This window comes from Marmota monax, unplaced genomic scaffold, assembly GCF_021218885.2.
Source record: "Marmota monax isolate L192 unplaced genomic scaffold, Marmota_monax_Labrador192_F-V1.1 WCK01_AAM20220418_F8-fsc00012, whole genome shotgun sequence".
Classification (NCBI taxonomy): Eukaryota; Metazoa; Chordata; class Mammalia; order Rodentia; family Sciuridae; genus Marmota; species Marmota monax.
In genome coordinates, this window is record NW_026695227.1 from 27,723,951 (window position 1) to 27,750,433 (window position 26,483).

At 38.1% G+C, this 26,483-nt stretch overlaps 1 protein-coding gene across 4 annotated transcripts in view; it reads right to left on the reverse strand.

Moving 5' to 3' along the window:
• Slc38a1 (solute carrier family 38 member 1) overlaps positions 1–26,483 on the reverse strand; it is a 65,222-nt gene that overhangs the window by 26,603 nt on the left and 12,136 nt on the right. For all 4 annotated transcript variants that reach the window (XR_009225947.1, XM_058576133.1, XM_046435860.2 and 1 more), the window contains 4 exons: positions 25,220–25,334; positions 21,787–22,004; positions 12,505–12,580; positions 12,109–12,224 (listed from right to left, as the gene is read on the reverse strand). Coding sequence is in view for 3 of the 4 variants with exons in the window: in XM_058576133.1 (XP_058432116.1) it covers positions 12,109–12,224; positions 12,505–12,580; positions 21,787–21,908 (314 nt within the window). In the remaining variant the exon portion in view is untranslated. The remainder of the gene's footprint in view (positions 1–12,108; positions 12,225–12,504; positions 12,581–21,786; positions 22,005–25,219; positions 25,335–26,483) is intronic.

Consider the following 26,483-nt stretch of genomic DNA (forward strand, 5'->3'; position numbering starts at 1 on the left):
CTGGTACAGGGGATTGAACTCAGGAGGCACTCGACCACAGAGACACATCCCCAGCCCTATTTTGTATTTTATTTAGAGACAGGGTCTCACTGAACTTGCAATCCTCCTGCCTCAGCCTCCCAAGCCGCTGGGATTACAGGTGTGCACCACTGTGCCCAGCAGCTTTAATTTATTTTAATGGGAATTCAGTATGATTAATAAAATACTTTATTGGTTATTAGCAATGATAAATTTTAGAGTATTCATTATATGTCAGGTCTATCAAGTGCATTTTTTCTGGTGGTGGGATGTACTGGTACACTTTGGTAGTGGTACACTTTACCACTAAGCTACATCCCCAGTTCCTTTTTATTTTTTATTAAGACAAGGTGCTGCTAAGTTGCTGAAGCTGGCCTCAAACTTGCAACCCTCCTGCCTCAGCCTCCTGAGTTGATGGGATTACGGACATGCACCACCATGCCCAGCACACATTTTTTTTTCATATTTCACTTATAAATAGGACTATTACATTCCTATTTTGCAGATAACTGAAGTCCAGAGAGATTAAGTATTTTTGCCTAGGGTCACACAGCTAGCTAGCATCAGAGGATTCGCACACCGGGCTTAGGTAGCATGTGATTATTTGTAGTATTTCCAAATTGGGCCAGGAAATGAAAGGGGTGATTTTAAAACGCTGGCCCAGCAGCAGGTAGGTATCAATTATTTGTACAATTCCTTCCATTTCTTTTCTTATAAGTCAGTCTAAACTCTTTGCTGCAAAACTTCTCTTAAGCTAGCCTGTCGGTTAGGTATTTTCCCTTGTCTAGAAAAAGTATCACTGATGTCCAAATCAAATAATACCTAATGTTAATATGATCCTAAAAAGAAAGAAGTATTTAAAAGAGGTATGAAGGCAGAAATAGAAGCTTACCAGTTTAGCTTTGTGGGGTTAAAAAGTTAGCAGGAAGTCTGAGCTTAAATGAGGAAGTTGTACTAGTAAGAAAGAAAGCCGTGTGCTACTACCACTTCCTGTTTTTGCCTATAGTTGGTAAACTGTGGGTTTTGTGGGTGCTTCATTTATAACTGCTGACACCTCCTCCTTCCTGTTCTTGCATTCCATAAGGACATCTGCTGGTTGCTCTTCTCCTCAAACCTACATCCTTACCCTTTAAAATGATGCCCCCCTTTTCATACTCTAAAGGTGAAAAATTCCACATACTATTAAAATAGACAAATATGCAGTTCTTGGTGGGTATTTTGGACTTTTCCCCAGTAGAATTGTAGATGTGGGGTTTCATTCATACTTTGACACTCCATTTCCATGGTAATGTTGCACACTTAAGGAGATGAGGTACAACAGCAATGCCCAATGGTCATGTTGCCATACTCACCTTATTCCAGGAATCAGTTTGATTCTGGGCAAGCCACTTAACCTCTGAGAATTTTAGTTTCTTTATAAAATGGGGATGATAAATAGGGTAGTTATAGAGAGTTCATGAAACAATGTATATATTAAAACTATCTTATTCTTTTAAAAAACCTTTTAAAAAATAAAAGCTCTTCTGAGTTAGCAAGCCACACAAAAAGGGACTGTGGGTAGCTTTGGTCTATGGGCTGTCATGTGCTGACCAACCCTTGATATAGATGTAGATCTTTGATACCATGTGCCTGATATAAGGAGAAGTCTGTGGCCATAGAACAAAGCAAAACTAACCAGTCCACATAGGAGCTATTTCCTAATCTATTAAACCAACTACCACTCTGTGAGTAATAAAAGTTCAAGCTAACCTTGCCAATCTAACTCTCTGAACTATATTTAAACTACCCTACTCTGCTGATACATACCCAGTCTCCTGCAAGCCAGAACGTGAATGGAAGAGGCATTCTACACATCATGGAGATGAATTAAGCTGTTAAAATCATGGACAGTAGAGTTGTCTTTTGCAAGCTAAGAAAAATACAGTGGACCCAAACAGAGGCCACCCTGTTGTCCTTGGGTTAGCACCAAGGTATCTGAGGTAACTGAGCCTAAAAGAAGTGAACTCTTGTGCATGGACATGTGCACACACACATACGCACACACAGGCACACACAAAGGCACACACATTCCTATCTTTCCAGGCCAAGAGAATTGAATTCTTGGAACCCCTTATCAGATGCATGATAGATGACTCATAAGCTAAGTGCTCAACTTTTAAAACAATGGATGGGACTCATCTCCTACTCATGCCAACTCTTTCTGTTTACAAAATAGACACTCATTGTTAGCATGACACTCGCTTTCCCACTTCCCTATTTCTGAAAAGCTTCTAAATCCAATGAATTTCAATAGAATTCAGTGGCACTGCCACTGTCCTTTTTCACATGTATTTCAACTGCTGGCAAACCTCAATGTGCCACTTCTCCCGTTCCAGGATTATTATTTCCAAACAAGAGACCCCGATGCCAATAATTTTTGCTGCCAGCTGAGGGACAGCACTTTTCAGATCATTTCTAAGGAACCATGACTATAACTCAAAGAATTTTAAAAACAAGTAACTGATTGACAAGACAGAAGACGAATATGCCCATTATCCGAGGACCTCCTAGGATCATCCGGAAGAGTAGGGTTTCCTTACTGACTCCTTTAAATACCCCATTTTTATATCACGAGATCCTATTTGGTCTTTCCTTGGAATTGTGCAGAGAAAAAAAAGGACTTAACATTTACAAGGAATAGCTCAGAAAATGTCACAAAGACCATCTTTGTTACCACTAAATGCAAAATTATCATCTTGATAGGCGTCACTCCAACTTTTTAGAATATATATGAAGTAACCAAGCAATGGCAGTTCAAGAACAGGGAGAAAATTTGCAAAGGTACAGGGCAATCTCAACCCAATCTGGAGTTTGCTGACAGATACTGAGAGACAGAGAGCTCTGCTGAGGTAGTTGTTTAAAATGAATATAAACCTCCTAATAAAATGAGAACATTTCTATGATAGGACAACAAACTAGTTCCCACAATGTAGGAACAGGTACTTAGGGCCATGTGTTGATGAGTCTGTAGTTCCAATTTTATTTGTCTACCCTTAATGTGGGCGCAATTGTAAAATGCTGAATTTAAAGAGAAGAGAGACCTGGTAATCTAATCTCAGTTGACAAACACCCTTATTTTATCTTTACTAGGTGGCTATTTACTGGTTTGTTTGTAAACACTAGTTACAGACAACAAAATGATATATTCTTTTATTGATAAAATAATTACAAATGACCCACCAAGGCAAATATTGGAAGAAAGCGAAGAATTCAGCTACAATGAAAGCAAACAACACACCACAAAATGAAGGTCATTGCTGTAAACTGACAATGACAATTACTGTCCTTTTTGCAAAGAGCAATTTAACAACAAATGCCCTTTTGCAATACTAACCTCATACTGTATTTCTTAACAATCTTTGAACTACTCTGAATTTTCAAATGAAGGAGACATTCTTAAGGAAAGTAAATAATAAGCAGTGAGTTCCAGAAACTTCTGATTATTATCATTTCATCTCCATGGCCAACTAAAAATCTGAGGGTAAACTAAACCTTTTGATTGACTTTTTTTCTCCTCTGTAAGTGCAACAATGATAAGAGCCAATGTTTTGCTCTAAAGCTTTGCTTTTTGTTTTGCGAAATATAATGCTTACATAATCATTCATTCATTTCAATAGACTCTATTGAGAAATACCTATATGCAAGCACTGTTCTAGATCCTCTTGGGGGTAAGGATCACAATTTGAATGAATAAGGAAAAATTTAACATGAATCCTGTTAAGTATTACTATCCTGTTACTTATTTACTAGAAATGTAGAGATTACACTGCAAAGTAAAGGAAGAGAAATCTCCCTTCCACTTGGGAGGACCAGAGAAGCATCTCTGAAGGAGATGGCATCTGCCCTGAGTCTTACAGGACTGCCAGGATTCAGAAGCATGGAGAGATGAGGTGGGGTGAGGTGAGGTAGAGGCACCTCAGCTTCCATAGATTGGGAGATGGCCAACGTGACCAAAGCACAGGGTACGAGGTTGAAAACAGAATTTGGACCAGGCAGCACCACACTGATTTCTCATTTGAGCTCTTTTTTTGGTCTATAGACACCAAAAATATTTTCTCAAGTTTTCTTTAGGTAAGAGGAAAAGGAGTTTTATTATATTGGTTTTAAGTTCTCTAGAGACCACTTTTTTCAACTAGTTTTTTCCTCCTAAAAGTACATTGCAAAAATAAATTCAAAGAGTATAAATTTTCCATCTCCACTCCACTCCCCAGACTCTCTCACTCTCCAGAAGTTCCCACCATCAATAGTTTTCTTGTCCAACCCCCTCAAATATTCTGGGCAATAGGTACACAATATACAGTCTCCATCCATGCTCGCTGCCATCCAATATTCAGTTTGCTTTCACATAATAATATTATAATCTACAGTAAAAGTGCTCTTGGGAAACATGTCTATTTTACTCCTTAGTAATAATCTTATATTCTATTTTATGAAACTACCATGATTATTTAACCAATTTCCTAATGATGAACTTGGTCTTATTTGTCTTTGCTACTAAGTGGTGTTCAATTTTTAATAACAGAAAAAGTTAGTTACCTCTTTGCTGGGAATTAAGTTCAAGGGCTCCTGAGGCAGTAGGAAATCCTTAAACTGCACATGAGGAAAAGCATGAAAAATACAAAGTTGCTGTTGAGCAGTTCAGCTGCTCTACTGGTTTTGTATTATACTGTATTCATATGTTCTGCTCACTGTGACCAAGAACTTGACCACCCCTGATCTACAGTTTGGTACACTTGATACTGAAAAGCTGTTTTTATTACAATAACGAGAATGGTTCTTGGTGGAATACTAGCACGATAAGTCCAAAAGAAAAAAAAAATCCGGAATACTGATGATTTTGCGAGGTGATTTTAAAGCTGAATTATATTGGAAAGTTAAAAGTATTAACTTACAAACATCCATTGATGAGGATAAAACTTCTCTCATATTGTACATTACCCACGCAGGGCTGGGTTCTGAAGGAGAGGGCAACACTAAAAGGCAGTCCAGGGCTTTTGATCTCACTGATTCTGGAGTCGAGCAAGTCTATCTCCTCTACATCCTAACTCATGATCATATGTAAGTTGTTAAGCCTCACTTAGTTCACCTGTAGAATGGGCTATATGTACCTCCTGGTGCTGTTGGGGGGGATTAAATATAACGTGGCATACATAGTTACCTACACAGTAGAAGTTCAATACATGTTAACCATTATTTAGTGTCTAATAATAACTACAGTACTTGAACAAATATTTACTGTATACCAGGTACTATTGTACCCTCTGCATCTCTTTTCTCTTACACATTAATATACACATGCACGTGCATGCACACACATCACATACTCATTTACCCCTCACAGCAGGGATTAATACTGATTAATAAAATTCTCCTTGCCTGACACTTTTCAAAGTGTGTTTTAAATACATTTGCATTTCCACAACCAGGACCCAAATGTAGTAGAAAACAAGAGACAAAAAGGTCTGGAATTCTAATTAACCAAAATTAAAAAAAAAAAAGACTATTATTTTGTATAGATCGCAATGCTATTTGACAATATTATGTATTACATCAAAGGGATTGTTTACACACTCACTGCGATTTCTTTTGTTTTTGTGTTTTGCATGTGTGTAAATGTGTGTGTGTTAATGAAGATTAAAGCCAGGTTTGCTCTACCACTGTGCTATCTCCACCCACCCACCCCTTTTTTTTTTAATTTTGAGACAAGGTCTCACTAAGTTTCCCAGGCTGGCCTCATGCACCACCCTGTCCAGTTACACATTCATTGTTTACAATAAACTCTAACATCTCAGAAGAGTCATGAATTTCACTGTCCTCATTCATGGTTGTAAACTTAAGGGATACATTATTTAAATATAAATCATGTATTGCTTTATCAGATTCTGTATAGTTTAATAAAAACCTCATTTACCTAGCATTATAAGGAGACGGTATGTTCTAAAGAGATAAATTTTCCATAAAATGCATGCCTTTAATGGAAATATTTAGAAAGCATGACAAAACATAACCCACCATTCTTTCATGTCGATAATAACTTTTAACTCCTACTTTTGTGATGACAGCATTATGGGGATACCTAGGAAAATAAAAAGTTACATGGGAGGAGATTTCTTTGGCACTCATTGCCTTTTCTTTGGATTCCCAATCGAAATGGAATCTCAATTCATAGGAACCCTTTGCCCTGAGCACTTGTGTCTCAGTATATCCCTCACTACTGCCTCCAGCTATGGCCCCATTTGTTTCTCACAGAAAATTATACCTTCGAAACAAGTGTAAATTGAGATTCTGCACAAGCTTACTTCCTGTTTATCAGAAGGCATTATAAGACCTCAGAAGCCGCACACAGTAGTGAACATCTGTGGCTTGAGAGGCTGAGGCAGGAGGATCTCGAGTTCAAAGCCAGCTTTAGCAACTTAGCAAAGCCCTGAGCAACTTAGCAAGACCCTGTCTCTAAATTAAAAAATGACAATAGGCTGGAGATGGGGCTCAATGGTTAAGTGCCCCTGGGTTCAATTCCTGATACTGAAAAAAAAAAAGCAACAAAATAAAACACCTCAGAATTTAGGAAAATGCAAAATCTAACAGCATTCTTACAATGTGCAGAACTCACTGAATCAAATTGAATTGAATTAGATGTGTGGGTTGAACAGGAATAACAGCCATTACTCTAGGGTAAAAAAAAAAAAAAAAAAAAAAAGCTAGTCCCACACTCAGCAAAAAAACCACACCAACAAGTTTCCAGATGACCCCAGCAAAGAGTTCCACCCCAGCCCCAGCGCGACACGGAGGAGCCTTGCCGGCTATGTATCTAAAGAAGCCTGCACAGTCTTGGGCTCCGTTTCCCTGTTGGCCCATGAGTCTGGAACAGGGCCCTGTACCAGATGAAATGTCCTGAACCTGCCAAATGCTTCTTGGCTTTGAGCAGCTGTGGGAGCAGCTGGTTTTACAACGGTCACAGAGCGAGTCCTTGTTCAAAGGTGGGAGAGTCCTGTGTGGCATGAGACACTTTTTAAGTTTGACTCTTTATACTACTACCTTCAGGAGCTTTCACCCAAAGATTTGGTGTGTTGTGCTCTCAATTTCTGTGTCTTGCGAAGAACTAAATGAAGTAAAATAGTTTCATCCAGGGGAAATCTTTCAACTATAAAAGTCAAGATTATCCAATTCGTTGCTCATTCAGAAGCAAAAGAGTCATGAGATACGAGATCAATTATCCCTGAGCCAGTATAGTTAAAAATCAATTGATGTGAGGAAAGAGGGAAGTGATACTGGCCAAATTGTATCGTTGCACTGTGTGCATGTACAAATATGTAACAACAAATCCCATCAATATGTACAACTATAATGCACCAATAAAAAATGTGGAAAAAAAATTAACCGATTTCCAAGAAGGGTAGATTGGATACAAGGATTTACTCCTACTCCTTTCTAATATAAAAGTAAAGGGATTTGATTTTACTCTTTTCAAGGTATAAAGCTGCTGAGACAGTAAGAATATGAGGAAAGAATTGTTTCAGAACTTGGAAGGTAAACAGAACTGAATCCTGAAATGAGAGTGGACAGAGCCAAGACCAACCCAATTTTTACCACAGAATCCTCAAAACACTCTGGTGGCATTACTGGCAGTAAGGGGCAGTGGAGGGGAATAATTAAAATATGGTGAATATTTTGAGTGCTCTTGAAGGGGCAGCTAGAACCCCCAGAGCAGGCTTTTCCTCCATAAAGCTGAGCAGTTGCTCTTTTCCCGTCTTAACAGAGTTTGAAGATACTGGACAGTTTAAAATACAGACTTCTGGGTGAGGAACTGGGCACAATTTGGGGATGGGGCACTGTGATGAGAATTGAGGACTCAGGGAACACAGGCATGCTGTGATATTCCCAACAGCCCCCTCCTCTAACTTGGTCCCCAGAAAGACAACACCCAGGCCCAGACCCTGCAGGAATTGCAAGATCTTCTCTGTGTGATCCAAAGAGCTAAAGAGGAAGCATCCTAGAGAAACTGACATGGGGTAGGCACATAGCTCTGTGGTAGAGGGCTTGCCTAGCATACATGAGGCCCTGGGTTCATGGTCTCAAGAATCAGCACTGAGAAAGAAAGAAAGAGAGAGAGAGAGAGAGAGAGAGAGGAAGGGAGGGAGGGAGGGAGAGAGAGAGAGAGAAAGGAAGAAAGGAAGGAAGGAAGGAAGGAAGAGAGAAAGAGAGAGAGAAAGGAAGGAAGGAAGGAAAGAAAAGAAAAGAAAAGAAAAAGATTGATAGAGAAACTGACATTGGGGGCTCCTCAGGTAAAGGGTTATGAAGAGCACCTTGAGTGAAGTTGTTACAAACTGGCCCCATGTGCACCCACAAGGTTCCAATTAGCCTTGCTTTTCCGCATTCTTGAATATAACAGACAAGGAAGAGCCACCTGACATCTGAGGAAAGAGTCCAAAACAATAAAACAAACATCAACTTGCACAAAAGGATACAATCCTTAGAAAATCTCTAAGACAAATGGTCCAGTTTCTTCAACAAATTACATGGAAAACAAGGAGAGAGACAGCAGACCCTGTATAGATTAAGAGATTTCAAACACATAATGACCAACAGTTGCACTGTATGAACCTTATTTGAGTACTGATTTGAAAAAATCCAACTGTTTTGGTTTGTTTAAATATAAAATCATCAGTAATTTAAATATTAGTTGGATATTCAATATTAAGGAACTGTTGTTAATTGTTGGTTTTAGGTATGACATATTATGGTTATGTTTAAGAGTTCTTATATGTTATATGTTAGTTCTTATATGTTATATATACGGAAATATTTATGGATGAAATGATATGATGGTTGAGATTTGCTTCAAGACAATCTAGGAGTGGATTGATTAAATAATTGTGGCCATAGGATGAGGGAACATGAAAATCTTTTGTATTATTCTATGTTTGAAATTTTCCACAATGGAGAAAAACTATCATAAGAATCCTCAGAGAAGACAATGACCCTAAGACTTCTGACCCTAAGACAGAACCAAAATAACATTAAGAAAGGAAACATTCAGAGTATTTTAGAAAGCTCCTATAAATAAAAAACTAATAACAGAAATAGTATAGACACTAAAGAGCTGGGGGAAAAAAATTGACAAATCCCAAGGAGTACAGCTAAATGTTATTAGAAATGAAAATAAAGAAAATATTTTAAAAGTTGGAGGACCAGTCCAGAAGGTCCAAAATCTGAGTAATGGTTCCAGGAGAGAAAAGAAAAACAAGAGGAAAGAATTCATTAACATAATAATTTAAGAAAAGTTCCCCAAACTGAAGACCATGGATTTCTAAAAGGACACATCAACTGCTCACACAAAAAATGAAAACAGGCCCACAGCACGGCTCCACAAGGTCACTGTGAAACTGCGCAACACTGCAACAAAGAGATTCAGCAAGTTTCCAGAAAAAATAAAGCTCCAAACTGGATTATATATAAAAGATTAGGAATCAGAAGTATTTGGAATCTCACAACAGAAAAATCTCAAAGGCAATGGAGCAATATCTTCAAACTTCTGAGGGAAAATTATCACCAATACAGAGTTCTATATCTAGCCAAACTGCCAATCAAAGACGAAGACAGATAAATCTTAAATTTGGTCTTTTCGTGTTATCCCATAACTCATGGTTTTTTACTATCCTCTCTGCATGATCAACTTTATTTTCAAGGTTATATATTTTGTCTTCTTTGCCTGAGGCTCTGTCTTCCAAGTGGTCTAGTCTGGTGGTAATGTTTTCCATTGAATTTTTAATTCGGTTTATTGATTTCTTCATTTCAAGGAATAGAGCTACATTGGATTAGGTAGAGGGGAGTGAAGGAGGGGAGGGGTAGAGAGGTAGGAAGGATGGTAGAATGACTTTGACATTATTACCCTATGTACATATATGACTACACGACTGGTGATTCTTCATCATGTACAGCCAGAAGAATGAAAAATTATACTCCAATTATGTGTGATGTGTCAAAATGCATTTTACTGTCATTTATAAGTAATTAGAACAAAATTTTTTTTTAAAAAAAAAAAGCTTCTTCATTTGATGCAACTCCACTAATCTATTTTTGATTTGTTATCTGTGTTTTTGATATCATCCCTTTGAAATCACTGCCAAGACCACAGTCATAGAGTTTCCCCTCTTGTTTTTTTTTACCCCCCAGGACTTTTATAGCCTTGGTTCTTATTTTTTTAAGTCTTTAGTTCATTTCAAGCTTTATTTTTCTGTAAGACATAAAATCTGGGTCCAATTTCATCATTATGCATGTGAATATTCTGTTGTCCCAACTCTACTGGGAGTTGTTCGCTTGGTCTAATATTGATCCTTGGTGAAGATCAGTTGACTATATATGGGATTTAGTTCTGGGCTTATTTCAATTCCTGTAATTTTATATCTTAAAAATAAAGAAAAGAGATGCCTCCAAAAAAAAAAAAAAGACAAACAAAAGATGAAAGTAGAATCAAAACATTTTTCAGACATGAAACTCAAAAACTTTATTCCCATTCATGTTTTCACAGCAAGGAAATAAAACTAGAAAGGGGAAGAAATGAAATACAGGAAACAAGGGTTCTACCACAGAAGAGGGGTGAAGGGAATCTCCAGAAAGGTGACAAAGAGAGATTCCCATTGCAAGTTACTCCCTATGCCTCAGTTCCCTATCTGTGAAATGGGGAACTGTCGATAGTATGATACCTACCTTGTAGAGCTGTCAGGATGCAGTATAAAGCAAGAGCTGCAAGAGTTGTTATCCCCATCAAGTAATTGACTTTTTATACTTTAACATATAACTTGAAACATTACAATGACTTTTTAAAAAGAAAGAAAGAAAGAAATATAATACACATTTATGAACTCAATGAATTTCTACCTTTGGAATGACTGAAAGAAGTCACAGAACCATAGGGCTTTGGAGGTTGGCAGGGTTCTGAGATCTTATCTTGTACAATTTCCTTGTCTTAAAGAGAAAGAAAGGGAAGCTCAGAGAGGCTAAGTCATTTGCTTAAGAGTACACAGTCACTTAGAACAGGAGTTGGGACCAAATGTCTCATGTCGATGCACTGAAAATCATTAAGTGTAACTACCCAACTATGCCTGCAGCATCCTCAGAGTTTCACATATACCCAAAAAAGAAAATAATAATATTAAAAAAATAATAATAATATTAATAATAATATTAAAAAAGGCTATTTCAATAATAATGTGTCATATTACTCTTAAACCTGGTACTTAAAACTGGCAACACAAACACACACAATCTGTAGGGTTGGTAGACACTGTAGTCTCTTTCCAAGAAAATGATGCTACTAGTAGAAAGACATGACAATGAGAACCAAACAGAGCAAGGTCTGTGAAGCCTTAGTGAAGAGCTGGGGAACAGGCAGGGCCAGGAGGACGCATGTGCTCCTTGCCTCACACAGGCAAGGTGCCCTGACACTCCCTGGAGGTGTGACGGCTCTGCAGGCTGGGTGAGACTTTTCCTGATATGAATTCTATGATCTGTCTTGATCATGTTCCTACTGACAACATTTGCAGAAAATCCCATTCAACAGTTGGAGATGAAGTTATTCAAAAAGAAAATTGCCATTTTCTTATCACTGAATCTCAGAGAAAGGGTACAACTCATTTCTCATCTCTGCTTCTTGCACATTTATTACAAACACCTCTGTAATTGCCTTTGGCGATAGTACATGCTCCATGGCACTCGAAATACCAAAGTGGTGTCTGACTGAGTTAAATATCTTAATATTTTGCCCATTTAGGTGATATGAAAAGAGATAAGAAGAGTACAAGAAAAACTACTATTTTCAAATGTTTTAATCTTTTTTTTAAAAGGCTATTTCAATTTTTTTTAATTAATAAAAAGGTTTTCCTTCCTTTGGAAAGTCAGTCTGACGATAAATAAAAGTCTTATTGGTCACTTAGCCAAGTTAGACATAAATAAATATGAATTATTTAGAATTATTTCCAATTTCTTCTACGTAGTAACATAAGTATACAGAAAAGTTCTAAAAATGGAAAGTTCTGTCACGCCAATACTCACAGAAAAAGAAGGATTCCAGTGTTGGCCAAGGCAAAGGCGAGTCCCAAAATCCCACTGCCCATGATGGCGTTGCTCAGGTTAAAGACGGACATGCCCAAGGAGGTCGTTCCTGGGATCTGAACAAAGAAACACACATTCCCACTAAGTCAGTCGGTCTCCAGGAAAGCCCATCAGGCCAAAGCTTTTAAAGCACTACTAGGAACCAGCATGGAAATCCTTTCTGAGTTGAGCTAGTTATTTTTTTTAAATGGGTTTCAGGAGAAATTACATAGGATATGTGAGGAATATCCTAGTGTACAGACAACTCTGTTTTTGGTACCATGCTATATGAATTAAAACAACTGTCCCAATTTATGTGATTAAAAAATAAGTACACTTTATTATAATGACACTTACATATTCATCACATTTCTTTTTTTCCAAATGGCTGTTTGTGAGACTTCTTCTGCTTTCACGGTCAGAAATAAACTTGCTGTAAAGACATGCATAATATATTTAACCTTATGATAATGATTTCAAGCTTAACATCAAGACTAAAAATTTACTGCTTACCAAAACATATTACATATGAAAACTTATCAACTGGTTGCCTAAAAATGTATTGCCCTATTCAACACCCACTATTTTTTTTGTTGTTTGTTTGTTTTACCAGAATTACTTGCCTACATTTTTGTTTTACCAAATAAATGCTGAGTGCTCCAAAGTAGGTACCTTGCCTCATTTATTTTTATATCTCTCACTCTACCTGGTACCAAAAAATACCTGTAACAGATGCTCATTTTGAGATGAAATGAAACACAACTCTATGTTAAAACAGCTATGTATTTTGAATCATTTTCATAATAAATGACAATATTACATACAATGTAAGTTAATTATTTATGTAGATTTTCCTTTAAGTGGAAAATTAGATAACAAGAAAGACTACTATAAACCTGGCATTTTAAAGAATACTAGAGGCAACCTTTCTTCTGAGTTCATTCATACTCTAGGAGTCCAAGAGTTACTAAATAGAAATTCCCTCTCCCTTGCAGAAACGAAAACTGTTTCATAAATGGAGATTGCTCAGAAAACTTGACCATCACTTGACCCAGTTATCCCACTCCTTGGAATATACCTAAAGGACTTAAAATCAGCATATTACAGTGATGCAGCCACATCAATGTTTATTAGAGCTCAATTCACAACAGCTAAGCTATGGAACCAACCTAGGTGCCCTTCAATCGATGAATAGATAATAAAAATGTGTGTATATACACAATGGAATATTACTCAGCCATAAATAAGAATGAAATTATGGCATTTGCTGGTAAATGGGTAGAACTGGAGACTATTGTGCTCAGTGAAATAAGCCAATTCCAATAAACTAAAGGCCAAGTGTTCTCTCTGATATGTGGGATGCTAACACACAATAAGGCAGAGGTGAGGAAGAACAGAAATACTTTGGATTATACAAAGGGAAAAGAAGGGAAGGGGGGATGGGAATAGAAAGACAGTAGAATAAATCAGACACTACTTTCCTATGTTCTTATATGAATACATGAACAATGTAACTCCCCATCATGTACAACCATATGAATGGGAAGTTATACTCCATGTATTATATGATATGTTAAAATACATTCTACTGTCATGTATAACTAAAAAGAACAAAAATTTTAAAAAAAAAACTGTCTCACCATCAAACATTCTTCTAGAACCTGCCATATGCAAGTCACAGGAGGAGGCGATGGGGCTGATCTGGGGCTACGTAATTAGTGGTGCAGGCACTATAAAGTCTAATTCCTATAGCACTCAGAAAGTTACGGCAGGGGAGGCAGGGCTCATGGTCCACACTTTAGGGGTAAAGCTAGGGCTTTGAGAAAGCATACGGGATTCAGAACTTAAGTTCAAATCCTTACCAGGTCTGGGGGCCTGGGCATGCCCCACCATGTCTGCTCAGGGTGAAATGGGAGTGACATGATGACACTGCCCTACAGCACTATTGGGAGAATTCACTGAGAGTTCATGTATAAAACATGGGTCCAGCACCTAGCAGCGCATGAGAGGGACAGAGGTTAGTCACCCCTCTCCACAGCATGGGAGGGGCCTGAGTTGGGATGGGATACATACAAATATATAGTAGTAAGAATTCAGGGCTGGAGGGGCTGGGGATGTGGCTCAAGCGGTGGCACGCTTGCCTGGCATGCGTGCGGTCCGGGTTCGATCCTCAGCATCACATACAAAGATGTTGTGTCCGCCAAAAACTAAAAAAAATATATTAAAAAAAAATTCTCTCTCTCTCTCTTAAAAAAAAAAAAAAAACATTCAGGGCTGGGGTTGTGGCTCAGTGGTTGAGCGCTTGCCTCACATGTGTGGGGCCCTGGGTTTGATCCTCAGCACCACATAAAAAAAATAAACAAATAAAAAACATTGTGTCCACATACAACTAAAAAATTCAAAATGCTCTAAGAACCATTAGATTCACTGAATGCATTCAGAGTTGATATCAGAACTTGATGGCCTAAATTTCTAATTTTTAAAAAAATCTCTAGTTAAAAAAATAATTTTGTTAAAGGAGGCAAACCACTTCATGTATTCTCAAGACACATTAAGGCTGCATTTTGGTCCTTCTAGGTGTGGAGATCAATTATCTGACCATGGCTAGAACTAATCACAGTGAATTGTTCATTAATAAGTTTGAAACCACCTAAGCTGAACTATTAAAGAAGCATGTATTTTGAAACTGTGCATTATATTTCCAAACACTTTTTGAGTCATGTTGTACTTCACAACAATAAGGCATTTTTTAAAAAATGAATCATATGTTACACTGATGTTGATTTTACTCATCTCCCTTCTTCATCTTTAATCCAAGAGATCTGGTTCTCCCTGGCATTACTTCTCCAAGTTTATACTATTTTGCCAGAACAAGCCAAAGACCAGAAAAAAATATATACTACAAACTCACTCTGAAGCCATCATGTGTATAAACTGCACAATCCGCAGACCCTGCCAGTCACTGTGAAGAACCACAGTGAAAACCTGGTCTCCAGACCAGACAAGGAGTTCATGCTCCACTTGAAATAAGACCGTAGCAGCTAACACCAGTACAGAAATGTTGGGTTGAGCAAAATGAAGATGAGATAAGGAATCCAGAGAAGGAAAAGCAAGTATTGGTGGGGGGATTAGCCAGGGGAAACTTAAAGGCATAAACCTGAGAAAGAGTGTTGCTTGTTTTTAACAACAGCATGGCATCATGGCATTTTTGAACTCTGACAGCTGTATAGCATTGCTGCTAAGGACTGGTTTGGCCTTTCCTTTGTCCTTAATATTCTAAATCTTTTCACAGAATTGAGATTTACAGATCTGGCTGCAGAGGGGCAGGGAAAAGCAGCCTTCCCTTCCAGACTGGCAGCCCAAAGAAATGTGGGTTCTGGACTTTCCAAAATGGAACTGACTCATATTTAAGTCCTGTTGTTCCATAAATACTGAATGTAATCATGCTAATTTGAATGACCAGAACTCAAGTCTACCAAATCTTTACTTAACAAGTCCCCCATCTGCCTTTCTTGCGGAAGAAACTTGTTTTCCAAAGAGAATTTCCATTATTTTCAAATTAAGGGAAAAGCCTGAGCATTTTTTTTTCAAATAAACCCATCAATGGACCACTTTGGCAGATCTCAATACCAGGCCTGGCCAACACTCCTCAGAGTCGATGGCAGAGGACTGGTGGGCAGAGAAGAAAAGGATGTGGGCAACCTGACATGGGGGAGGGGACATTAAATAGGGTCAAACATTGTGCAACTAGAGGAGCTGAAGACTAAGGTCCCTGCCTGGCCTCCAGCAATTTCCTGTGGAACTGCAGGAGATGAAACTGATTTACAGAGCTGTTCTAAGGCACAACCATTAAGGAATACATTAAAGCCTGTTGTTTGCTGAGTGACTCCCCAGCTCTGCCTCTGTTGGTCGGTCCACTTTCTGCAGTAAGACTTAATAGATTTTCCCAAAAAATCTCCACTGGCTTCCCCACTGAATAAGCTTCAGGTACAAATTCCTCACCATGTCATTTCAAGTGCTGCTTAATTTGATTTTGCCTCAGTGTTCAGATCTTAGGTCCCCCTGCAATCAGAGTATTCTCGCAAGTGTGGGTGGAGGCAAGACAGGGCATTCCGAGGACAGAGAATGAAAAACAAGGCGGCAGCAGGAATCCCTCTCCCCAGAGGGGCCCTTAGTCCTCCCAATAAGTCCCCTCCTGCAAGTGAAAACCCTTAGCGATCACAAGTCTTCCTACACTCTGGTTTGAATTGAGTTTTCTCACTCCAATCTACTTACTGCTTTACTCATCCTGAATCCATAGTGATTATATAGTGCACCTTGTGCCTTTCAGTTCCTTCTGTATGCCTCCACCCCGACACTGGCAATTCCCAGGAATATAAACTGAGTGTGAACTGTCTACTTAGGAATTAGGAAGTAGTTTAAGCTGCAGGAAAATTTAGCTAAAGAAGAATATCTTATTCTCTTTGTGGTGTTTCAACTTTTTCTTCCCTTTAGCTTTTCATAATAGTGCTGGGGACTGACCCCAGGGCCTCATGCATACTAGGCAGGTGCTCTGCCACCCAGCTACATCCCCAGCCTTTTTTCAATTTTACTTTGAAATAGATTCTTGCTAAGTTGCCCAGGCTGGTCTTGAACTTGTGACTCTCCTGCCTCAGCCCCATCAACTAGGTAGAATTTTAAAAATATTTAAAGCTTTTAAATCTTTGTGTTCCTATAAACTTTTTTAAAAATGGATAAAAACTAACCTTTTTTTGTAGTGGAAAATTCCATTCAAAATATCTAGGTCAAGCAGCTCATCACAAGTTTCTGTTATCTTATCATTTTAAAAACACAATTGTTTGTTAAAAAAGCACTGACCTCACAGTGAAATTGACTTAAAATTTTTCTTTATTAACTTAAAATGTGCCATGGGATAAAATGTCTTTGACATGTGATCTTAGGATGATGAAAGTAAAGAGTTTGCACTGGGTCAGTCTGTTCCCATAAAGCAGAATTTGATCAACCATTAGGTAGCCAATTGCTCTGTGAAAACAAAACAAAACCCTACAACGGGTGATTTGGTGACCCCTAGTTGGAAAAAAAAAAATCTTTAACCCTGCAATGGGTGATTTGGTGACCCCTAGTTTAAAAAAAAAAATCTTTAGAAGGATGTAAGTATAAGCAGTGAGAAGAGAAGCAAGCAATATAAAAGCACTTATGTAAAACTAAAAATAAATCAACCACCACAACAATCCAGTTAAGGATGAGTTGTACAATGGAAAGATAATCTTCCTGTTTTAATCTCCATTGCTCAGGTTCTTACTAGATTATAGTGCTTCATTTGAGGATTCAGAACACAAAAGAGACAAGAGAGAGTTGAGTGGCTCAGCTTAAATGACCTTTCCTCAAGCAAGGAAAAAGGGATCAGAAAAATGAAGAGAAAGAATTAATGAAATAGCAGAAGCGTTTAAAGAGAAGATTGAGAAGCAAGAAAGCCTTGGTTGGTGAACGAACCCCACTAAACATGGAGAAAAGAGACTTTAATTGTAACAGGAAAGACAGAAGCAAGGGAAGAATATTTTGACATGAAAACTGAATATGGGAAGAAGTTATGGAATCTTCTTCCCTTAAGTATACAAAATATATTAGGAAAAAAGAAGAGAGAACTTTTCAAGCTTTTCAAGGGTCCTCTTCGGTGACTAAAAATAAAAAAAAAAAAAGTCACTACATAAACTCCAAAAAATATATAAAGACCAAAAAAGGTTGATTTAGGGTGCGATGACAGGAGTTACCTCAAGTTCTTTTAAGAACAAATCTTAATGAAAGACTTTGTTAAATAACACCAGGTTCATAACAATGATTATCCACAGATAGAAATGAGAACAGTAGCAGATAAGTATGGAAATATTTGAAGAGTATTCTGGATACACTTAGGATAATCTACAAATATTTCAACAAATTTAAGAGAGCAATAACCAGCAATCATCCAAAACCTAAAGCAATATTGTTGCTCTTTGGGGTGGAGAAAAAAGGAGTCCTTGCCAAAGAAAGAGGGCTGCAGCTTTATTGAGACAGACTTTTCTCATACTAAGAGGCTTACTATTGCCAGACACAGTGCCAAGTACTTTAGGTGGATTTTCTCATCTATTTTCATTAATTACATGTGGTTGGTACTGTTTTCGTGCTATTTTAGAGAAATTAAATAACTTGACCAAAGTTACATTGCTAATTACTAAAGCTGTTGTGCCAGAATTTGAACCTTAGCAGGCTGATTACAGAGCCTAAGTTCTTAACCTAAAATAGTACTCATTACACATTCCCCAACAATTCCATTATTTCTGTCTTACAGGGATGGGCCTGAGCTCAGAGTGTAAGATCACATAGATCTATGACAGAGCCAGGATTCCATATAGGTCTAATTCCACAGCCATCTACTTCACCCCTCCACCCCCCCACACACACCCTTCATTCAAAAAGTAATTATTTGGAATGTCCCCGCTGTGTCTAGTATAATGATCAGTACAAGGAAGAAAGAGATGACTGAGACAGTCCCTCTCAAGAGGCTCACATCTGGAGGGAGCCTAAAGCTTGCTACTCAGAAGTACGGTCCATAGACCAGCAGTTCGGGAATCACCTGGGAGCTTGCCAGGAGTCATGATCTCAGGCCCCAACCCAGCCCTATTGAATCAGCGTCTGCGTTTTAACAAGGTTTCTAAATGTTCCATATGCACATCAAACTATCTATAGCACTGATCTAGTAGACATTTTGAAAGCTTTGTCATTACAGGTAGAGATTTCTAGGATTAAAACCCCAAAATTAGGGCATGAAATAAAATAAAATAAAATAAAAACATTGAACTGAAATAACTGTAGATATTTTAATGCTCAAATGGCTCTCTCTTGGTTTTCACTTTCCCCCCCCCCCCCAGTACTGGGGAATCAAACCCAGGACCTCGTGTATGCCAGAGAAGCACTCTACAGTCCCAGTCCATTTTATTTTTTATTTTGAGACAGGATCTAAATTGCTCAGACTGGCCTTGAATTTGTGATCCTCCTGCTTCAGCCTCCTGAGTTGCTGAGATTATAGGTGTGCACCACCCTGCTGGGCTTCTACTACATCATCATCATCATTATCATCATCATCATCATCATCATCATCATCATTAATTTGGTAGCAGGGATTGAACCCTCTCTAAATTGCTGAGGCTGGTCTCAAACTTGCCATCCTTCTGCCTCAGCCTCCCAAACCTCTAGGATCATAGAGCTCTACTCTATAATAACAGAGTAGAGCATGCCTGGCTCTACTCTATTATTAACTAAACTTAAAAATAATTCTTATTGTGAATTGTAATGCATTCTGCTGTCATATATAAAGAAAAAATATAAATTAAAAAAAGAAACTGAAAAAAATAATAATAATTCTTATTGTATCCCCGTGAGGAGTTTGCAGGCAAAGCCATTAGCTAGATGCCAGCTAATCTGGGTTCAGCATTGTTTTCAACATTTTCTCTAGCATCTTAAAAAGAGTCACTATTACCTGGCAGTTCACTATTTGGGAAGGGGTAGGTTTTTTAGGTTCATATAATTGGTCCTACTTTCTTCCCACAAATGTGAGAAAGCTACAAAAGGAGTGAAAAGTATTCAGGTATAGCTTTTGCAGAAACCATAGATTACTAGAATATGCCAGCAATAAGCCAGGTCACCCATCAAGGGCCTTAAGATTGGCAGGGTTTTTTGTTTTTTTTATTATGTTTTGTTACCTTTATTAGCTTCAGTGTTATCATATGCTATTTTAAATTTAATTATCTTAGAGCCAGAAAAAAAAATAAGATTTGTGAACTATGTCAGTGAAGGAAGGGAAATAAAATGAGGAAAGAAAGAAAAGCATCAGAATGCATTGGAAACAGTGGAACCAAAGTCTACAAAACCAGTGGTCAGCACCCCACAGCTCTGAACCAGCTCACAGGCCGAGTCATAGTCTACGGGGAAGTGAGTTCATGTGGGCAAAGGGCCCAAGTCTCAGATGAGGATGGGTATTTTTTTTTTTCACCTACTGCAAATGGAAATCACCTAAAACTTTAATAGTTTGAGTAAGTAAAACTTTAAAAAATCAAGTTCAGATTCTAAACTGAATGTTATAAATGATGTCGAGGCTATGTTGCTATGAGAATGAAGATTTTTTAAAAACCAAAATGTCCCGCTTGTGACTGTTCAGTGAAGGTCAGCAGTGACTACAGAACACTCCAGGAGTAAAGGGCACAAAATGGCACGGAATCATTAACCTAGCTTTTCAATCAACACCCAAGTACAACCAGACGCAGAGGGAAGAGCAGAAAGACACAGACCTAGACAGCTCTGTATGTGCCCATGAAGAAGTTATTTTATTTCTCTGAGCCTCGGCTTCCTTATTTGTAAACTGAATTTTAAAATTTTCCTCATTTGCAGAAGACAACTCGCCTTGCATCGCAGTTGTAAGAGTATATGGTATCATGTAAAATACCTGGCATTCAAGAATTGGCACCTAGTATGACTCAAAAAAAAAATGAAAGTAAGTAAACTTGAGTCCAATAGTAACAATCATCATCTAACACAATAAATAATACTTACATGATTATTAAGGAAAAGGGCCTGAGTTGAGGACTTAATATTCATTTTAGAGAGGAAAAATGAAAATTCTAAGTGTTCTAAGTGACAGCTAATTCCTTTGGTGGGCTTTCAGTTACTCACTAAATGAGAACACAGAACAGACTACCAGAAAGATTTTTATAATGATATCTGGTTAATTTACAAAATGCTCTTATCTCCCCCTACCCCAATTTCCTGCTGACCTTACCAAAGTGACTTATTGGTGTTCTAATAAATAATCTGATACATACCACTCTCTCTTCTGCTAGACTTTCAGAAGGCTAAGCCACTAACTCCCAAGCCGGACCACTTCCTGCTAAGGATCCACATAAACCAGCTAAAAAATCAGTAAGTCAGAAAATGTCTCAAATCATTTAAAAGACATACTGTTTGTTCTGCTCTTATAATTAAGAGACCCAAGCGTTGGGAGGACTCACCCAAGGGCACATCTACTGGTGGGAGCTTCCAAGCCAGCCTTCTTTCCCCTCCTGCCCCTTTATTTTTCTTTCTCTTTATGTACCATTTCTCTACAATACACTCTCATAATGGCAAATGGGCACAAGTATTTTTATTATCATTTAAAATCCACACTATAAATGGTGCTCATAATGACGACATAATTCTAGTTTTAACACAGGATCACTGGCAAATGCAACGTCGACCACTTCTTGATTCAAATGTGTACCAATGAGTGTAGTACATATTCAGATATGGGATGCAGTGAAATTCCAACAGTCTGTCTAATTCATCAGCACAGAGCTTTTGAAAGTTTGGGCTGGTTGGGGTCCAATGTATTTATACATTTTTATTAGATTCAATTGAAAGATTTGAAAAGATGAATAAATTACTTTCCTATTTGCTTCATCTGCTATTGCAGACTATGCCCAACAGATGTCACATCAGAAATTCAAATTGCATCTTCAAATGGAGAATAACTTTAGTAATGAATAATTCAAACGAATAACGGAAAACCGAAATAATTTTTAAAAGCCATTTCTTTCACTGAATTGAAAATATTAGTGGAAAAATACTCACCTATTTATTTGACCATTTTCTACTTCGGTGAAATCATTGGAATCATTGCTAATGTTATCATCCTCGGGCACTGTCATGTTTTGCAACTCAGTTAATTCGAGTCCACTTTTGAAATGCATCATGTTTAGAAGTTATTTGTAGTCAAAACAATTAGTCCAAATTTCTCGTTTTGAGTGTATGTAGCAGCAGATAGCAGCAAATATATATGTGTGATACCCCTGAAATATAGCAAAATTAAAAAAGACTTAATCATGTGAAAAACGCCACTGATGAAAAATGAACTATTATAAGTAAACAGTAAATTTACTAATAATGCAACTTTTACATTTTGCTAGTAGAATGCATTAAGGCAAATCTTTGCACATCAAAACATAGAAGCCTACCTGTAAAGTTTATGCCTCTCATAAATTCCCCTTTATTTTTAACTGTAAAATGAGTCATATCCTATAACCTTTATGTTCACATTTAGAGGAATGCCTTGTCAGCTCCAGGCAATATAGATACTCTTTTATGAAATTGTGTGTTTAAAATGAAACCGAGTCAGTTATTTTAATGTGTCAGATCACAGGGCACATAATATAACTGGGGTGCAGGCTGCACAGGCACAGAGCACCCTGATGTAGCAATTCCAGTTAAATAAAAATGCAAATCCTCATTCAAGTGGCATCAACAAAGATTGACAGACAACTCAACCTGGTGGCCAACCAAGCAAAAGACAGATATTGTTTTGAAATTTAGCAAATAGTTTATCCATCAACTGCAAGAGATTAAATCAATCTCTTCAGTGAAATCACTCCAATGTCAGGGAATTAAGGAATTAAAAACTCATACTCAGGGGATTTTGGCTAGTCCACCTGCTACTCTATTTCCTCATCAGAAATGAAAGACTATCAGAACTCACATTTTATCCTACACGGATGATTGTGGATTAGATTTCTGAGAGGTCACCAATGAAATATCCAGGAGAGGAAGAAAGAGTTTTGGGGCACCGCATCACAAGTCAGAAAGAAGGTGGCCAGAGAGGTGAATACCAATAAACACTAGGGAGCCTCACTGGGATTCTCAGTGACATAATGGGGACCCACGAATGAGGCAGAATGTCAAAAGGTATTTTGGTTTTTCATACTTCCAAATGGCAAACACCTTGAACGACAAAATATTTTGTCTGATTCTGAATTCCGTAAGATGACTCTAACTTACGCCCATCTACACATCCTAGTATATCCCAGCAAGCATTTTACTCATTGATAATATTTTAAGGACCCATAAAAGTACCTTAGAATGATACTTTTCAGGTGTCCCTTCTTCTCTTTCCATATCCAGGCCAAATATTCCTTTTCCTTTACATGGCCTCCTATCTAGAACGACTTCCCTGGTTTCAGGGTCCTTTAAATTTTCACAACATACTTTCTAATCCCTCACGTTGCAGGAACCTCTTCCTTTTACAGGGCAGGGCCACTCCTGGAAGTCAGGAAGCCAGGACAGAGAAATCTGAACCCTGCTCCTCCTGGCCTGAAGCTGACTGATCTGGCTACAGTACTAGCCTGGCTCTAACTGCTTCTAGTGCCTTCACACAGCACCAATGGTCCCCACCATCTTTACTCAGCAAAAGCTGAAATTCTTTAAACCCCATTCTCACTTCTTGGCCCCCTTTGATGAAAGCTGTTCAGAAGGGCTAACCCAGGTAATTTCTAGGACTCTTGCCAAACTGATTCTGCTTGCATGACTACCTCAAAGGCCACTGAAGGGATGCTACAGGTCTAACAGAAAGCTAATGCAGGCTTGGAGTTTCCAATCTGGGTTAAGGAGTCTTTTTCTCTCTTCAAACTGGAAGGAAGTAGGACACAAGACAAAAATTTTCTGAGGTGAAGAGACGTTGATTAATAATAGATTTGGAGACTACTGTTTGAATTTAAGCTTTCTTTTTCTTCCTTCCCAGTACTGGGGATTTAACCCAGGGGCACTATACTACTAAAATACATTCCAGCTCCCTGTCCCCCACCTTTTTTTGTGGTGCTGGGGATGGAACCCAGGGCTTTGTGCATGTGAGGCAAGCGCTCTACCAACTGAGCTATATTCCCAGCCCTTGTTTTTTATTTTGAGACAGGGTCTCACTAAGTTGCCAAAGTTGGCCTTGAACTTGCGATAGTCCTGCTTCAGACCCATAAGTGAAATTACAGGCATGTGCCTCTGTGCCCAGAATTGAATTTAAACTTTCATATCAAATATATGTGTTTGTGTGTAGTATATAAACAGCACACATGTAACTAATTACTTAAAGAAATGAGCTAAAGACAAAAGACTACAGAAAACCTGGCCAATAAAATCAGGTCAATATTAGACAAATGTCAGTAGGAACTAATCATATGGAATAAATTTTGCTATAAAATAATCTATATGAAATCTAACTTGTTCTGGAATATGAAGAGAAAAACAAGGTTAGTGACACCTATCACCATGTCTGAGGCTACACTTGGGAAACACTATCCATTCAATGTATTTATTGAGTGCTAAGTGATGGAATGGTTCAAAAAATTTGCAAAGTATCATATTCAGGCATCTGGAGGAGCTTTGTGGAAAAGTAACTTTGGACTGAACATTGAAAAAAATTGTTTTCTAAGAGCAATATAGGCTCACTCGAGAATCTTTAGAACAATATCATAAAAGAAATCCTATTCCCTAAAAATGGGCCACTGTTGGATTTTAATGCATTTCCTCTCTACCTTTTCTTCCCCACCTTTTTCTCCTTCTCAATTTATCCACCTCTACAACACCCCACCATTTATTTATTCGTTTGTTTGTTTATTTATTTTTGGCACCAAGGATTGAATCCTGGGGTATTTAACCATTGAGCTACATCCCCAGCATTTTTCTATTTTTTATTTTGAGACGGGAGCTTGCTAAGTTGCTTAGGGCCTTGCTAAGTTGCTGAGGCTGGCTGAACCCATGATCCTCCTACCTCAGCCTCCCAAGCAGCTGTGATTACAGGCGCCACTGCACCTCCCTCCACCCCCCTTTTAAATTTAACATTGTGGATTTTAGATTGTTTTCAATCTACTTTCTTCATGGAATGACATCTTATAAGCATTTTGATGAATAGAAGTATGTTTAAAAAAAACATTAGTTCTTGCTGGGTACGGTGGTGCACGCCTGAAATCCTAGCAGCTCAGAAGGCTGAGGCAGGAGGATGGAAAGTTCAAAGCCAGCCTCAGCAACAGTAAGGTGGTAAGCAACTCAGTGAGACCCTGTCTCTAAATAAAATACAAAATAGGGCTGGGGATGTAGCTCAGTGGCTGAGTGCTCCTGAGTTCAATCCCCAGTACAACTACCCTCCCCACAAAAAATATATTAGTTCTTTATTAATAAACAAATAGGTCTTTGTAAAAAATGGTTTTGCAAATGAAATAAAACAGGTAAAAAGAAAAAAAGTCACCTGTTAAATCAGCAAGAAGAGATGATCACTGGATACGTACTGCTGTATGGCATTCCAAGGTTCCTCTATGCGCATAGATCCGCTGCCTGGCACACTGGAGACACTCAGTAAGTATCTGTTAAATGAAAGAATGAGTATAAATTAAAAACATATAAATTTACAAAGATGGAAATCATGTCAATCATTAATCTTTTAAAATATATATGTATTTTTTTCACTTGACAAGATACCATTTTCTATCCTGAGTTCTGTCAGTAAACCAAGTCTACACTATTACTACATATGCTTGGTTAACTGATTGACTGTGCCAGAAATGGGCATCTGACCCACTATCGCTGGACAGACTGCTTGGTGGAAAGAAGACTGACAGGTGGAGATGGGGCCTGAGCCTAGACTTCAACGCAGAGAGACAGAAAGTACAGGTTGAATTTAAAAAACAAAGAACTACATTTTCACTGAAAGATAAGAAACAATCATCAAACTATACAATTAATTAAAAGGCATGCTGGGGTCATTGTGTGAAAATCCTGGCGTTAACCTAATCGTAAAGACTATCTCTCAACATTTATAATAGGTTACAAATTACAATTCACTTAGCACAGAACACTTCTGATCCGTACCACAATCTTGTAAGATACTTAAGGTAAGCATGATTATCCAGGTACAGTTACTGGTACACTTTACAATGGTACTAATGTTAAATACATAAATTTACTCTCTATGTGGAATTATATACCCAAGGAAGGAACAAATACAAATTTGTCTTGCTTTAAGTCACTTAACGCCTGTTGAAGCAAGCACGGCATCCCATATAAAAGGTGGTATGCCAAAAAAATGTTTGCATGATAGAGATCAAATTACATGGCAGAACAAAGACTATGTCCACAAAGGTTTCAGAGACATACATACACACACACATGACACACATGCATGGGTGCATGAAGGAAGGAAAACAGGAAGGTAGAAAAGGAGGAAAAATAAATAGGGCCTGGAGAAGTCAGGTAAGGCTTTCTAAAGAGACAGGACTTGAACTGTGTGTAAACACAGTTAAGATTAGACTGGAGGTGGTGAAGACATCACTTACACTGGAAACAGTACTAATATACCAACTGCTGATGGTACTGTGTGGTGGGAATGTGTTGTGGGAATGGTAATATGTGGTAGGATGGACAACTCAGTTGTTTCCACCTTTTTCTAGTAGAGTTCACAACGTGTAGGAAGAAGTAAACTCCATTTCCCACACCCTCTTACAGCCAGGGATCTA